Source organism: Halyomorpha halys, unplaced genomic scaffold (assembly GCF_000696795.3).
Source record: "Halyomorpha halys isolate HHAL.00 unplaced genomic scaffold, Hhal_1.1 Scaffold56.1, whole genome shotgun sequence".
Classification (NCBI taxonomy): Eukaryota; Metazoa; Arthropoda; class Insecta; order Hemiptera; family Pentatomidae; genus Halyomorpha; species Halyomorpha halys.
Window position 1 is genome coordinate 1,568,525 of NW_027115012.1, and position 16,019 is coordinate 1,584,543.

Sequence of the window (16,019 nt, forward strand, 5' to 3'; positions counted from 1 at the left end):
TTACATCTATTAGTAAAATAGAATAAAATAAAAAAATAATAATTAATAACCATTTACAAATAATACAATATTTTTATGTTTTATTCAATGCTTACATTCTCTTGATCAAGCAAAAACGGATTTAGCTCAGCATTGAAAAGAATGTTATAAAATGAGGACATATATATTCATTTTTACATCAGAAGAAATTTCTTATTTCTCACTGCTATAATTTAAACAGAAGAGCTGATGTCTCATTTTGAAAATTAGATTAATGACGGCATAATTCTCTAAAATATTAAATTTGGCCATAATAATGTTCTATCAACCATGTTGATTTAACTTTTGCTACATCCATTGATTCATATATCAATGGCGAAAACATTTATCATGTTGAAAAAAAATTTAAAATCATACTTAACCTGTTTTGTTTTCCAAAATGATTCTACAGTCACTAAAAAATAATTTGTATACTACTAGTCTATTAAACTTCTATTACAAAGCATAAACTAAATGCTATATGTTATTGTTTTATTAAAACATACAATGGATTTGAAATATAGAAGGTTCAGAAAAAGGCAAAGTATGTATATTATAAGGATTTGAAGTAAATGCTTTTAATCGAGTATTTTAAAAAATAATAACCTTTTAGCAAAAAAATGTTTATGTCTGGGCCCTAGTCTCTTCAAGGGTCTTTATTGAGATCCCCTATCCTTTTTCTTTTTTTTACCCCCCTCATGGTCATTTCTGACATAGGAGGGAATGGGTGGTTACCGACAAGTAACTAACCTAGTCTAACTTGAGTGGGAAAATCAAGTTTTCATTCCACAGGGCCACCACAAAATAAAAGTCAATTCACTTCAGCCATAATCGAACCAATACCACTGCAATTTTAAGGTTGCTTAGGTTACACCTTAATGCAGTCTTAAGAGGCTGTATCATGTGTGATTGCTCTCTCTCACTTTAATCTACTTTTTCCTCTGGTCTAACTTTCCTTTGAGCAGCTTTGTAGTAATCTCCTCCTTACTATATTTACCCACATGGCTAGTAGCTCACATCAATCTGTTAATTTTTTTTTAGGTAATGATGTCTGCTTACCCCAACATTTCATACACTTCCTTGCTTATTTGCCTCCTCCACTTACTATTTAAATCAATTGCCACAAAAATTCTACTTACAGCAAATTGAAAAAAAAATCACAGAATTATATTTGTGCATTCCAGATGTAAAATTTAAAAAACAAGTATATTCAAATAAAAAGGACAAGAGATATTTTGATGCTACACTACTAAATTTTTCCTTGCACTCAAAACATTATCCAATGATAATAGTAGCCATAGATATTTATCTGATGTTACTTTTATTTAAGTTTTAATAAACGTATAAGTTAACATTTGTTTATATTGTTTCAGGGGTGCTATGGTCATGGTTGCTGTTGGTGGAAGTTTTGGGCGAAGATGGGGTTACCAGCAAATCCGAGAAGCGTCTGGTCATCAAACAAGAGTCTGGACCAAAGGGTGACTCTTTGGTCCGTTCTTTTGTCTCGACCAGGGTGTCAAGAGCATTCACAAGCACCAGTAGTTTTGATGATGGAAGGATTACAGACAAACCACCTGATGAAAGACAAAGTACAATTAGGTTAAGCAATGATAGTGTGGACTTGTCGAAAAACACAGTCCCTGTTGTGAAGTATCCACTTCCGACAGAATCAACTTTGAAAGAGAAGTACCGGAGAACGACAGTGGGCCCTGAAACGACTCCGTTGAAGAAAGCCTTCAAGCTGAAACGGAACATGACTCGAGCCCGGCCTTCAGACCTCACTACACTCTTGGTCTACAACGCACTGACGCCAGGGCCTGGAAGGTACCCAAGCACTACCCAAGTGGCCGAGTCGATGCCGCCAACTGCTTGGGCTTTGGCTAGCCTTAAGGGTCCTGCACCCCCTCCTGGTGTAAAGCCCTTTGTCAATTGGTCTACCAGACTCAGTAGGACGACCACACCATCTCCAATCACTACTGGTAAACATCTTATTTTTATAAATATTTTGATTTCTTTTTATCTTATTATTAATAAAAACCATATTAAACTTAATTATTGACTATTACCTCCAAAATTCAACCCTAGCATTTACAAATTAATTATACTCAGAATTTCTGCATAGTGCCAGTTTAAATTTCTGTTTTTTTATTTAAAATTTGCCTTCTAATAAATATTTTCTGATATATAAGTAGCTTCAAGCAATTTTCTTTTGAAACTATTATTTCTTGTCTTTATTTTGTTCTGGAAGACAAATATATATCTCAAGTCAAGAGCCAATTTTTTTCTAAAAGAAAATTCAATTCATTTTGGAATTAATCTAACTAATAAATAAAAAAGATAAAGAAAAAAATTAACCTTCAACTGATGATTAACATTTTACAAACACAACTGGCAATATGAGATCTAACAGCCCTAATTTTTTTTATTTATTCAATTAAATATTAATTCATGTTTTTAACCTAGTAATATGTTGCATTTTAGCTGCCATCTAACAGTTTCCATACCAATAAAGGTTTATAAAATAATAATTAATGATTAAAATTGATGAACAAATTTTTATTTACTCCTTATTTAATATTTTCATAATTTGACCTTAATGATTGACGAAACATACAACATAAATTAGTGATAAAACAAAAAGTATCATCAAAAATAGTTAATCTTTATATTTTTAATCAGCTAAACTAAAAATAAAGTCTTACATTCAATCTAAACATCTGACATTTATATCAAAGAAACATAAATCAATCCAAGCACAAAAAATGAAAGAACAAAAATTTTCATATTATGGCTACCTTCTTCCAAATAAACAACTTTATGATGTTAGTGAAATTTACTCTTCTAAAATCTTTTAAATAAATGATTTCTGCCATTAGTGTTGTTGGTTTTTTTTTTTTTTTTCAACAAGGTATATGATTGTAAGCCATAAGCGATACCTTGGACTTTGTTCAGTTATAATTTTTTTTCTGTGGAAAGGAATATCAGTGCTTAATTGATCATATATCTCTAGATGTTGTAGGAATTCTATATTTTTATTATTAAATTAATAGGAAATCTATATTTATACTTTTCCAATTTGTACTAATTCATCTTTTTTTTTTCAGAGGTGACGGGTCAAGTCACCGAAGTCAAAACGACAATACAACCAGATACGACTGGTTTTGATATTACAGCACCTGGAAATGAGGAGACAGAAACATCTGTCATTATCAATGAGACAACTTCACCAATTGCAAATGTTGAGGTCACCACTCTTCCTGTTACAACCGAAATAATGGCCGAAGTTACTACTTTGAAACCTGAAGAAAACACAATTTCAGTCCCTCCATTGGCTTCTCTAAAAAACAGTTCAATAGGTAAAGAAGAAAACGATGAATTTTTATCTCTTACAATATCGGAATCTCCTAAAAATGTAACACCTGAACCGCCCGTTATAACCAATGATAGCTCCATAGATAATGTGCACCAAAATTCTGTTGAAGCTGAAGAAACCAAAAATTATACAACTTCAATACCTTTAACAACAATGGCTATCACAAGACTGAATGAATCAACTACATCAGGAGAAATTTTTAAAGAATCAAGTGAAAACAGTGATATAACTTTTGAAATTACGGATGACTCAGCTAAAAAATCTTTACAAGAAGCAGATCCTAGCATTAATACAATCAATGAGAAAAAAAATGATGAACAAGTTTCAACAAGTACTGTAATTTCTACTGTAAATTCAACTGTAACTATGCATATCACACCTCCATCCTCCAAAACAACCATAAAGTCTAATTCGACTGACTTTAATGATGTCGACCATAAAATATCTGATGAAGAATTTGCAAAAAATTTACCTTTTACTCTAGAGACTACTACCCTTTCGAATAGTGTCTTTCAATCATCCCTTGCTCCTAAAGCAGAGAATCTTGATTCATCGATCAATGAAGCTAATCATACCAATGATATCAAAGTAACAGAAACAAATAAAAGGATGGTACCCATTCCATTGTTAGGTAACGTTAGTTCTGAAATCCCATCGACAATAAGGTCCAATGAAATAAAACCTGAGCCTATTAGCAGTAACACGATTAAAACTACGAATATAACAGATTTTCGAATAGAATCATTTCCTAACTATGTACAAGAACACTCTGAAACGACACAGTCGAATGATATCCAAGTTCAAGATCAAATAAAACCTGTTAATAGAACATTAGTACCACAATTTACATCAGAAAATTCTTCAGTACTTCAGAAATTACCAGAAAATAAAATGATCACATCATCCGAACCGACCTACCAGACAACACATTTTCCTTTAATTAACACTACATTACCATTAACTACAATAAATGAAGACAGTCCAATTAATTATACAATTATAAATAATCCAGCGATAACAGTTAATGAAACATTTGCAACTCTTCCTCCTGTTACTTCTTTTGAATACACTCCTTCTCCTGACTATAATTCAACGTTAGTTACTATTAATGATAAGTCCACTTCTATTTTAAGTTCAACAACATTGATACCTACTACAGTTATGAACACTACTCATGAAGCTCTTTCATCAACTAGTTTAGGAAATATTACAACACCAGCTAATGTGGCAAAAGTTGATACAATTACTACAACATCTCCTAGTTCTACTACTAAATCGAATGAGATTAAAGAGCAAGAATTAGTAACAGAAATCCACCAATTCCCTTCAGAGAGCAATGGGACAAATTTGGATCCAGATTCCAAAAATTCAATCAAAAACGACACATTTGTTTTTCATGAAGAGGATGGAGATGAGGATGACACATTATCTTACAATCAAACAGACATAGAGAAAAAAGGGCCTCATGATACCTTGAGCAATAACGATAATGAAGATAATGGTGATGATTTATTAGAACCTGCAGTAAACGCAAGCATTTCAGTTACAGTTAGCAATTCCTCTAATCAGACTACGACATCAGTACCTATTACTCGCTTCTCATCAGTCAAAACAACAACGATTTCTGATGAAGTGACTATTATTGATGATGATCGTGCAAGTGAGTATTGTTCATTGGTTATTTATTTTTTTCTTTTAAACTTGGTTTACATTGAGTCTCTTTTCATTTAGATATTGATGAAGATACAATATACGATACTGGAGTTATAATGACTATATATGTGCGATTGGTTATTCGAGCGACCTACCATGACTTGTGTAAAAACAAGGATCAATTGAAAGATTCAATTGTTAAAGTGTTCAAAAAGTATGCTGAGAGGTAAGTTCTTCACAATTTAATACTTTAGTGTGTAAATAAATTTTTTTTTCTCATTTCAACTAAAAATAGTTCTATACCTTGAAAATAAAGGATGCTGTCCATTTTTTACCAATTTAGCATCAGTATACATTTCATTAAAATATATGTGCTTTACATAGAGATATAGATGTCTATCTCGTGAACTAGAAATTACATACTTGTAAAAAGAAATAAGTATAGTTTTATTTAGAAGGAAAATCTGTTTAAACAGCTTTCGTGTAAACTTAAGGGCATTTGATACAGTGTCTTAAACCTTCAAGGTAGAGAATTGTTTTTGCTTAACCCACAGGATAATTAATGTTCTGGACCAATTGAAAGGTGAGATACATACTTATAAAAAAATACCAATGCATACATATATTCGGAGAGAAACATGTGTTCAAAACATAACATAGTACTTTTACCTCTTCTTTTTTTCACAAATTGTTCTCCTACCCAATTTTATTCCTTTTCAATGTTTTATATTTTACAGGACTGTTAACAGGCGTCAAGTAATGATAACAAACCTAGGCATTAACGATTGTTCAGAATTCCGTGATGAAATGGAATCAAGACTCATACCTGTTCATATAATGCTTACAAATAGTCAAGGGCAATACGATAAGAGCCTTAACGATCTTTTCATCTCTCTTGCTAGGCGGAAAAATCTCGATTTCAAATATCCAGTAAGTAATGATAATCTTATAAATTTTTAAATATATTTTCTCACTATAGTACTATTTATTAGGAATATATAACTTGTAGTTTTAAAATTAAACAAAAATTAAATTAATAGCAATCATCCATATTAAAAGTAATTTAATTTATTTTGACTATTTTATTATTGTAGACATAAAAAATAAAAACAGCAAATAAGTGAATAAGTAAAATAAAAATTATTTAATTTATTCATGCTCAAAATGAGAAAGTAGATGTAGAAGAAATATGAGGTGGTGATCGGAAAAGGTCCCATTCCACAAATAGTAGTTTTGAGAAATATCATTCCAAAGTTTTTTTATAATTGTAATTTAATTATCAAGAGCATCTCCAGTATTCTGTTCAAGTTATTTTAATATTAAAAAAGGAAACCAAATATTCACTACACCAAAATAAATAATCAATATGCTGACTTATTAAAAAAAAAAAAAACTGAATGCATCTTTTTCTATAAAATTGGGTTTTGATTTATTTCTTAGATAAAACTCAAACCAAGGCAATGACATATATCAACATAGTTGAAATAAACGTTTAAAAGAAAAAAAAAAAAAGGAGCTAATTACTATGATAATATTGTAAGTTTATTGTTGTAGTGGCACAGATTTAATTAATTTTAATTGTTGTCATAAATATATTTAAACCTGCAAAATAACTTTAAGATCTGAATTCCTAAACAATATTATTCAAAACTCTTTTAGAAATATAAGGAATACTTGCTTAGTTATTATCTTCAGTGGCGTTATCAATTTTGCGATCTTCTGTTATCTTGATTCTCTGTATTTTTGAGATCCCAAAAATCAGAAAATTATGAATACTGGCATTCACGAGTTACTTTTTATTGCATCATATCTTGAAAATGCTTAAAATCTTCCCAAGTAACTTCCTTTCCAGTGAGAAATAGTTTTCCCCAAATGTCTCTTCTTATTAGATATGTTGTCTCTCTACTTTTTACTCTCTTGAACTTACTGTTTTATTCCTTACGTAATATTATCCTCTAAAGCTCTATTATTAACTTTTAACGAGGTGTAGATAGTTGTTCGTGGATTAATATTGGAGAAGATGGTCAGGGGGTGTGGTCAGTAAGAAAAACGTAAATAAACAAAAATTATTTATTCATGCTGAAGTTTCGACCTGAGTTTTAGGTCTTCATCAGGGAGGTTGTAGGAAAGAATTCCTAACTAAAACTCTGTTTTACTGTTAGGTTTACCTTATTTTCACTTATTTACTTTATTTATAAAAAAGTTGTATAGTCCATTAGTTTCCATGGGTGTGAAGTTTTCATGTCAGCTATTATAGACATTTACTTATGAAAGATTTTATTATATCATCACTGCTCCATTCCTTTGTGCCATTGCGTGATTAAAGCCTAAAGCCTTCCTCGAGCCATAGCTATGAACTGTGTGATGCCAATATCAGGTTATAGAGGATAAAGTATTATTAATGTTTGATTTATTTCCTAAGAAAGAATTAAAGTTATTATATATATATATATTTTTTTTTTCAGATTTCCCAGGTTGAAAAAGTTCAGCAAGAAACATTGTTGGAAACAGAATCTGAAATGAGTGGTACTATGGTTGCTGTGATCATTATTTCTTCTATTGCTGCAGTTTGCTTATTTGCTTTGACTATTCTATTAGTTAGTAATCTTTTGTTTATCTTTTTGGTTTTATTTAATTTTTGTTTAATGTCCCGAATGATTAATGACTTTTTTTTCAGGTGATCATGAGAAAAAGACAATCAGGTTTCAATTACGGTCAAAGATGTACGCCTGTCTCTCTGGACGATTATAGCCTTGATAACATATCAGTGTACAACAGTGTCAGAAGGAAAGCTATCAGAGCCTCCAAACGATCTTATGGAAATCCAGCCTTTGATGATCCTGTAAGAGAAGTATATCAATATTATTTGTAAACAAAATAAAACCTCAATAAACTAAGTGGTTGGTACAGATTTAAAAAAAATCAGCTCACTCATTTAAGAGGTAATTGTGACACAGACATACCAACGACAAAAAAAGGCTTCTTTTTTTTTTTTTTTTTTACACAGGAAGGTCTAAAACGAATATATTCGTTGAAAACTGGTCATCAAAAATTTGATCCATTAAACTGAAAATAAATAATGCATTGTAATTTGAATTTTAATTGTTTCTTTTATGTATTTTTTAATTTGCCTCATTTGGTGAATTTTGCAAAATGTTCTGTAATACAATGCAATGTTGCTTAGTTCATTTTTTTTTTTCTACAAAAAATAAATGAAGTAAACACTATTGTTTTGATTTTGAATGTGATGGCTGAATATGAAGATTACAAAATCCGTAAAGTAGTGAAGGTCATATGGTGAAACAAAATAATAAAAGTTTTTTGTTTTCTCAAATTTAAACAAACTCAACAACTCTTGAATTAATAGCTATTAATTTACTTATTTTCTTAATTTGCAGGATGCAGTTTCCAACCCAGTCAATTTTGCTGGCCTGTCCAATATGGCTTCAGACAAATCTAAAACAGATGAAGAGTTCTCATCACTTCCCCAGGTAGTTGTTAAACAGGATGAATTACCTCCTGGTGCTGAAATTAAAAACCGATACGCCAATGTTATTCCGATTCCTGAAACCAGAGTTCAGCTGCGTGCTTCTTCACCTGAAGACCAATTTATAAATGCAAACTACGTTAAGGTTAGTTATAGTATTAAGTTCTTGTTTAAGCTTAATAAGTCATAAAAGTGTTTATTTTTAATTTAAACTGAGTTAGTTGATAAAATTAGAGATATTCAACTTTATAACTAAGCAATGAAAAAAGTTCTTGTATACATTAGTGTACAGAACTTAATTTTTCTTTAAACCAAAATTTAAAATCTTTTATGAGAAGGAAGTTAAAAAAAAATGTATATTGGATTTGGATTCACATGTTTAAATTCAATAATTTGAATCAGTTAGTTAATATATCTTACAGATTAATCCAGTTTGTAAAAACCATCATATATTTACATAATATATAATATAATTAATTTCTTTCAACAGGGTGTGAAAGGAGCAGACAAATTTTATATTGCCTGTCAGGCCCCTCTTCAGAACACGATTGAAGATTTTTGGAAGATGATCTGGGATGAGCAATCAAGGCTGATAATAATGCTTACAGCACTTACGGAAAATGGTGTGGTAAGTATTAATTGTTTTACAAAAATAATGCTATATTATATTAAGATTATACCAGACCATTTTGATATATATACACAAAATATTCATGTTTTTATATATTATTTTTGTTATGAATATTTTTTAGGAAAAATGTGCTGATTACTTACCTCCTTCGGAAGTGCTGGATTGCCATAGAGTATTTGGTGATCTTCAAGTAACTCTGAAGAAGAGAGAAGCTAGAGAAAAATATGTTATATCCAGTTTACAATTGAAGGTAATTTATATTGGAATGATCTTTATTTATTTTCAATACTTTAATTGAATTAAAGTAACTATTAACCTTTTGTATCGCTAATTTTCAACTTCTCTTTTTATTGATCATGAGAATATTATTTACATATAACCAACTTACATAATTATTTGTTTTTAAAAATATTTTCGTAGTCCATAGTGTGTATACATGGTTTCACCCACTTTCAATCTTGATTTGCTGGTTTCTTGCAGACAATGAATACATGACCATGTGCATAAATAAATACAATTATGATCAAATTAAATTATACAATTACATTACGAAATTTGCCAGTTAAATATATTTAATTCGTTGTTTTTTTTCTTCCTGTAATATACCTTAATGAATAGGCCTATTTTCGAATTTTCGCATTCAGGATAAAAAACAAATTTCATTTATGAAGAGTCCGTGGGAAGAATGATTTAAGTCACAATAAATTTAAATGTAAAAAATTTAAGTCTAATGTTTTACTTTAAATTACATAATAAAATTTTATAATTTGATGTTCATGAAAAATTTCCTTAAATCCTTAGACTACTTAACAATGGATATGATCATATCAAATTTTATGAAAAAAATTAGGATGTGAAATAATTGAAATATAAAAAATCATTGAAAATCAATTTTCTTACCTTAAAAAAAAAAAAAAGTTCAACTTGTTTGGCAGAAAACAATTTTTTTCCCAGTAAAAAAAATTAATAAAAAACAAACAATTTTCTTGTTTAAGCTAAAAATAATAAAGTCTTGACACCATTCAACATGTTCTGGCGAGTGTTCTCTCTTCTATGGTTGTGTATGAGGGATTTCTTCAGTCGCTTTTGTTATTTATTATGTATTTTTTAAGAATTTTAAAAATTATATCTTTTGCCTTAACAACTATTGTTTGCTTAAAATATTAGTTTGGGGATAAGTTTAAAAAAATCAGGTCCCGTGGGCTCCTTAATGATACAAGCTTGGAAGGGGTTTCAATTGCTTCGTTATAAGTTGCAGTGTAAGAATATCAATGACGCCCCAAGATTATATCTTAGAAAGTTCATCGAGTTAGTCCTTCACATTTATTTACATTCATTTGTAGTTTGTATATGAATAGTTTTATGATATGAATATTATTTTTAAATTGCTTATAGAGTATTATATATTTAATTTTGTTGAAATCATTTTGTATTCATAGAATAGTGTGATTCCAATGAATAGACAAATTTTATGTTCATGAAACTTTTATTTAATCATAACATGATTTTTTCAGAATCTTGAAACAAACCTTTGGAGGGAAGTAACACACATGTGGTATGCTGGATGGCCTCCTACCGGCGTTCCTCCTGAACCTTCTTCAGTGATAGCTTTCTTAATCGAAGCCCGGTCTTACTCTAAATCCTCACCAATAGTCGTCCATTGTTCACCTGGAACTGGGCGCACAGGGACTGTGATTGCAATTGACATTGCTATAAGAGACTTTGAGGCTGGTCGGAGCGTTGATATACCAAAAACGGTGGTTCAAGTTCGAAGAGGAAGAGCGGGTGCTGTACAAACTAAGGATCAATACTCTTTTATATACAAGGTAATTAAATTGCCATTTTGTTTCTTAAAAATTAATTTATATTTAAGTTATGTATATTCTCTTACTAATACATACTTGAATTTAATATTTTGTCTTCTCTAATTAGAGTTGGTCTTACTATGTAGAGACCAATATTACTTAATTATTACTTCTTTATACGAGGAGAAGATGGTTGGGGTGTGCTCAAAATAAAAACACAAATAAGTTGATGTAACTTATTAAATCTTGAGAGTTTCTAACCTTCATCAGGGCTAAGAGCAGAACACGATAACAACCAATGAATACAGAAAATATAAACAGAATGACTTAAAGTAGTAAATAATTTTGCAGAATGGAATTAATAAAATTAAAGTGATGAAAGAAGTGGAAAACAAAATGTATACATATACATAGGTAATTGAAAAAGTAGGTAAAATAACATAATTAAGGAAATAAAATAAAAATTAAGTTATATAATGCAAAGAAATATGAATATATTAGTTATTATTAATAACTCTCATCACTTTATTTTATTAATTCCATTCTGTAAAATTATTTACTTTATGTCATACTGTTTATATTTTTTTTTATTTTCTATATTCATTGGTTGTTATCTTGTTCTGTTCTTAGCCCTTATGAAGGCTAGAAATTCTAGCAAAACGTTAGCACAATTAAATAAGTTACATCAACTTATTTGTGTTTTATTTAGACCGCACCCCCAACCATTTTCTCCTCGTATAAGTCATCCACGGTCAACTATCTCTCATAATTATTACTTCTTTAATTGATTGCTGTAATGTTTCCTAGTTTTCTATCTACAGAAAAGAATCAAAATAGGAAAGTAAGTATAACAAGAGATAGTAAATATAAATAAATGATAACCAAACTCTGCGATACTCAAAATTTTAAGAAACATAATTATGTAGAATCAAAAAATAATTAACATTGGATAGCAACAGTTTATTAGTTTAATCCTACAAAGGCTTTTATGGACATTTAAACTTATAGTAACCATAGAAATACCTTTGCCTTCTCCCAATCAATGAAGAAACGAGTATAAGAACATAGTTGCCATGATATGAAATGAACAAAAACTTCTCAACAAATTTTCAATATTTAACTTGTGTGTAAGGGTTTAATTTTTTTTTTCTTTTTTCAAATAATACATTCCCGACTTTCCACTTCTCCTCTCATAAGAGAGGATTCAGACAATTGTTCATCATCTGGTCAACCCTTAATTCATCCTATATTCTTTTTATTTCTATATTCTTTCTAGTTAAATATTTCTGTGAGTCTTAGAGTATTACTCGTGCCATGAACCTGTTGTATCCCTCTTTCTTCATTCAGTTATTTGTAGGAGTTCATAATAAAAATTGATATAAAAAAGGAAGATGGTCCGAGTACATTCAAAATAAGTCAAATAATGAATAACTATTTATTGTGAGCCAGTGTTTTGCCCCACTTTGCAGGGCTAAAAATGATACAAACAACTAAAATAATGTAGCAAATGTATCTTACTTTGTTAGATTATTTTAGTTTTTCATATCTTTTGTTGCTCTGCAAAGTAATCCGTGGTCAGATATTAGAGTTATAGACATTATTACTATTATTATTACACTGAGGGTCGGGAATCCCTTCCTCACTTCGACCCCATTGGATCTTTTGTGAGTAACCCCTCTTTCCACTAGATATCCTATATGAATCCTATGCTTCTTATGAAGCTCAATAATTCTTTTGGGTTTATTCTAGAAATGTCTTGAGGTTCCATTCTGTCCTGTCCCAAATACTGTTATCTTCGGAATGCAAGGGCTTCACATTCATACAGAATGTGATGTGCCTTTTCTTCGTTTTCCATACATAGACGACAGATGAAATCTGATATTTGAATGAAGAGCTTGGATCGTTTCATACCTGGTTTCATCGTCCAGTATATTTCCTTCTCTTTTTGTTCCCAGGAGTTAACCACTTTCCTGATTGCACTTCCAGATATGTTGCAATATGGCTCAGGGCCAATAAGCATCATTTCTGATCCATTCCTAGTTATGGTATCTGCCATCTCGTTACCTTCAATCTCTTCCTTCATGTCCTGGGGTCCACATCAAGCTCAGTTTATTGCCTCTGGCTAATTCCTTTAATCTTTCCAGACTTGGTCTGTATAGTATAGGACATTATTGCCTTTAAAGCAGCCTGGCTGTCTGATATTATATGTATCTTTTTTCCTTTTGGGTTGTTTTTAATGTTTTCTAATGCCGCTATTTCTATTGCGTGTATTTCAGTTTGGAAGACAGTTGGGTATATTCCCATTGCTAGGGTTCTTTTGCAATTTGGTCCTACAACCCCAGCCCCTGCTTTTCCTTCCTTAACTGATCCATCAGTATACCAGACCAATGCGCCCTTCTCAAATTTAGGGACTCCTTTCCTCCATATCTCTTTTTCTGGAATACATACTTTGAAGTTCTTTTCAAAATCAAGTCTTTTGGGTAAATGGTCACTTAGATATAGTCACCCGAGTTATAGACATATTAGAGATATTAGTCGGCGAGTACAGGTGAACTGATGTGGAGATTTGTTTGGCTGGAAATTTAATCCATTAGTTGCTCAGTGTATACAAACAAACTGGCACTGTATTTTTATTTACTTCTCTCTCACTGTTTAAATACAATTTATTTTTTTTTAAATTGTGAAAATGGTCAGTTAGTTGTAAGAGTTATAACGAATCTATAGCTTGAAAGGACAGAATGAAATTTCATGTATTGTCAGGCAAAAGCTTGTTAATTATTATTATTATTATTTTTTTTAAATGATGCAAGGTTTCCAAATGATCCCTTGGTTTATAAATTGGTAAAATATTCTTATATGTTTATGTTGATCTGATGTTCCTAATTTTTATTTAATGTTCTATTTATATTTTTACATATTGAATTTTTTTTTTCATTAATTATTTTTCAGGTGCTTCACTTATATGCTACAAAACTTACTGGTGGCGGCCTGGACTCCATTTAATCTTTCAATTAAAAACATGAATTGAAGCTTTGTATATTTTAAGACATTAAAGTTCCTGCAAAAGTTCTGTAATTTGATATGTCTTATTTACCTGTTTATGTTAATATGTATTTATTTCTAATATATATATATATATATATTTTTTATAATTTTGTCTTGATTTTCTATGCTGTGAAGAAAAAAAACAAAACAGTTTCTGTAATGATGTAAGTTTTTGCATGTACAGCACACTCTCAATTATCCGATATCAGATATAATCCTGAGCTTTGTTGAATTGTTTATTTATAAAAAAATAATATTGAACATTAAAATAAATATATTTTAAGTTGTAGTTATTATATATATATCTGTTATTGATAAAAGAGTTAATTTACTATTATCTTTTTACCTATTTCTCATTCAGAAGATAGTATTGATTTAACAAAATATGGTTGGAGGAGCCCAGATTACAAAGAATAATTGAAATTTGTCTATTTGTATGTAGAGCTTAGAAAGAAATGTTTTAGTCCTGTGCCTTGACTGTTAAATGTGCTTTTTAATTTTAAATAACACAAATTTGTACTTCTAAAAATATTACTAAAAATATAGGCATGTTTTTATTTATAGTACATACTCCTTGATCTGGCATTATTAGGTTCTAGAAAAATACCAGTCAATAGTAAATATCAATCGATCTTTAAAAATATATTAATTCATACTGTTAGTTATTTAATATTTAAACAAAGGGAAAATATATCTACCTAGAATGATGGGACATGGGACTGGTTCATTTGGTCCACTGCCATATTTTAAACTATATTCTCGATTTCAATTTGTTTTGTGTTTATTATTGGTGCTATAAATTCTAATATTCAATGAAATCAAAATTCAATGAATGCTTTAAAAAATACAATGAATGAGGATTTTATACTCGAACTTGAAATTTTTTTTTTAATCTCTACATTAAAATTTAATTTGATTAGATAATAAAACATCAAATCGAACAATTATAAATAAATTAAGAGGGGTAATAATATAATAATATTAATATGCTAACATCCAAAAACTAAATTATTTAAATACTTACTGTACAATGAAGATATATTATTATATACCACTGTAAATTTTGCCTAAAATATCTGTTGTTTAAAGAGGTAAAATTAATTTTAGAATTTTTTCCCTGATTAGATAACAATTTTCATTTTATAATTTTATGTGTTGCATATATTTCAGGTCATAAATCACTTTTGCACTGTCTGGATTCCTGTGGTCCATAATTACAGTTTTAACTCTTGTCAAATTGAACACTTTTTAAAAGAAATAGATTGTAATTTTTCCTGTCCTTATGAGTACTACTGTTTGTAGCAAACAAAAACAAATTTGGTCATTATAATAATTTTTTTATTATTAAAATAAAGAAATTTAAGAGGTTATAAAAAAAATGGACATTTTAAAAGTTGTGAAAAAAAAACAGTTAAAGTTTCAAAATGAGTCCTTTGTTTTAGTTTTTGTACTAGGGACAGTAGTCAAATGTGTTGATAAAAAAAAAAAAAGAATATATTCACCCGAAGAAACAATACTCAAACCAACAACTATCTAATTTCTTATATAAATCCGGGATTTTAATTCATTTTCAAATTACTATTTCATGTTGTTACACCACCACATTATTAGCTTTAAGATCCCTATAAAAATAAAAGATTCAAAAATTGATATTATTAAATGAATATAATCGATTTAGAAAACGATAGTTAAAGGTATTACTTTTTCCAAGAGCCTCGGATATAGTAGCGTGCCGGATAAAAGAGAGTTTACTGTATTTTTTATTACTCCTTGATCTGAAAATTGGGACCAAAGATTCCTTTCAATGTTGAAAATGTAAATAATTACTCTCATCCAGTATCATATGATATTTTGTTAAAATTGTTAATCTATTTTTTAAATGTTACTTCATTTTTTAAAAATATTTTTAATATATATATATTTTTTTTTTGGTGCAGTTATTTCTTATTGGCACTGTAGACTGTGATCTATGTTATGAGAAATTGTATTTAAAATTCTATTTATATT

At 29.6% G+C, this 16,019-nt stretch overlaps 1 protein-coding gene across 4 annotated transcripts in view; it reads left to right on the forward strand.

The window, feature by feature from the left end:
* The window catches only part of LOC106692416 (uncharacterized), a 175,107-nt gene extending 159,544 nt beyond the window's left edge, over positions 1-15,563 (forward strand). For all 4 annotated transcript variants that reach the window (XM_014438353.2, XM_014438356.3, XM_014438355.3 and 1 more), the window contains 11 exons: positions 1,392-1,997; positions 3,123-5,051; positions 5,123-5,270; positions 5,782-5,974; positions 7,510-7,641; positions 7,722-7,886; positions 8,443-8,676; positions 9,022-9,159; positions 9,284-9,412; positions 10,677-10,988; positions 13,917-15,563. In XM_014438353.2, the coding sequence (XP_014293839.1) occupies positions 1,392-1,997; positions 3,123-5,051; positions 5,123-5,270; positions 5,782-5,974; positions 7,510-7,641; positions 7,722-7,886; positions 8,443-8,676; positions 9,022-9,159; positions 9,284-9,412; positions 10,677-10,988; positions 13,917-13,970 (4,040 nt within the window). In that variant the 3' untranslated portion in view covers positions 13,971-15,563. The remainder of the gene's footprint in view (positions 1-1,391; positions 1,998-3,122; positions 5,052-5,122; positions 5,271-5,781; positions 5,975-7,509; positions 7,642-7,721; positions 7,887-8,442; positions 8,677-9,021; positions 9,160-9,283; positions 9,413-10,676; positions 10,989-13,916) is intronic.
* The last annotated feature ends 456 nt before the right edge of the window (positions 15,564-16,019 follow it).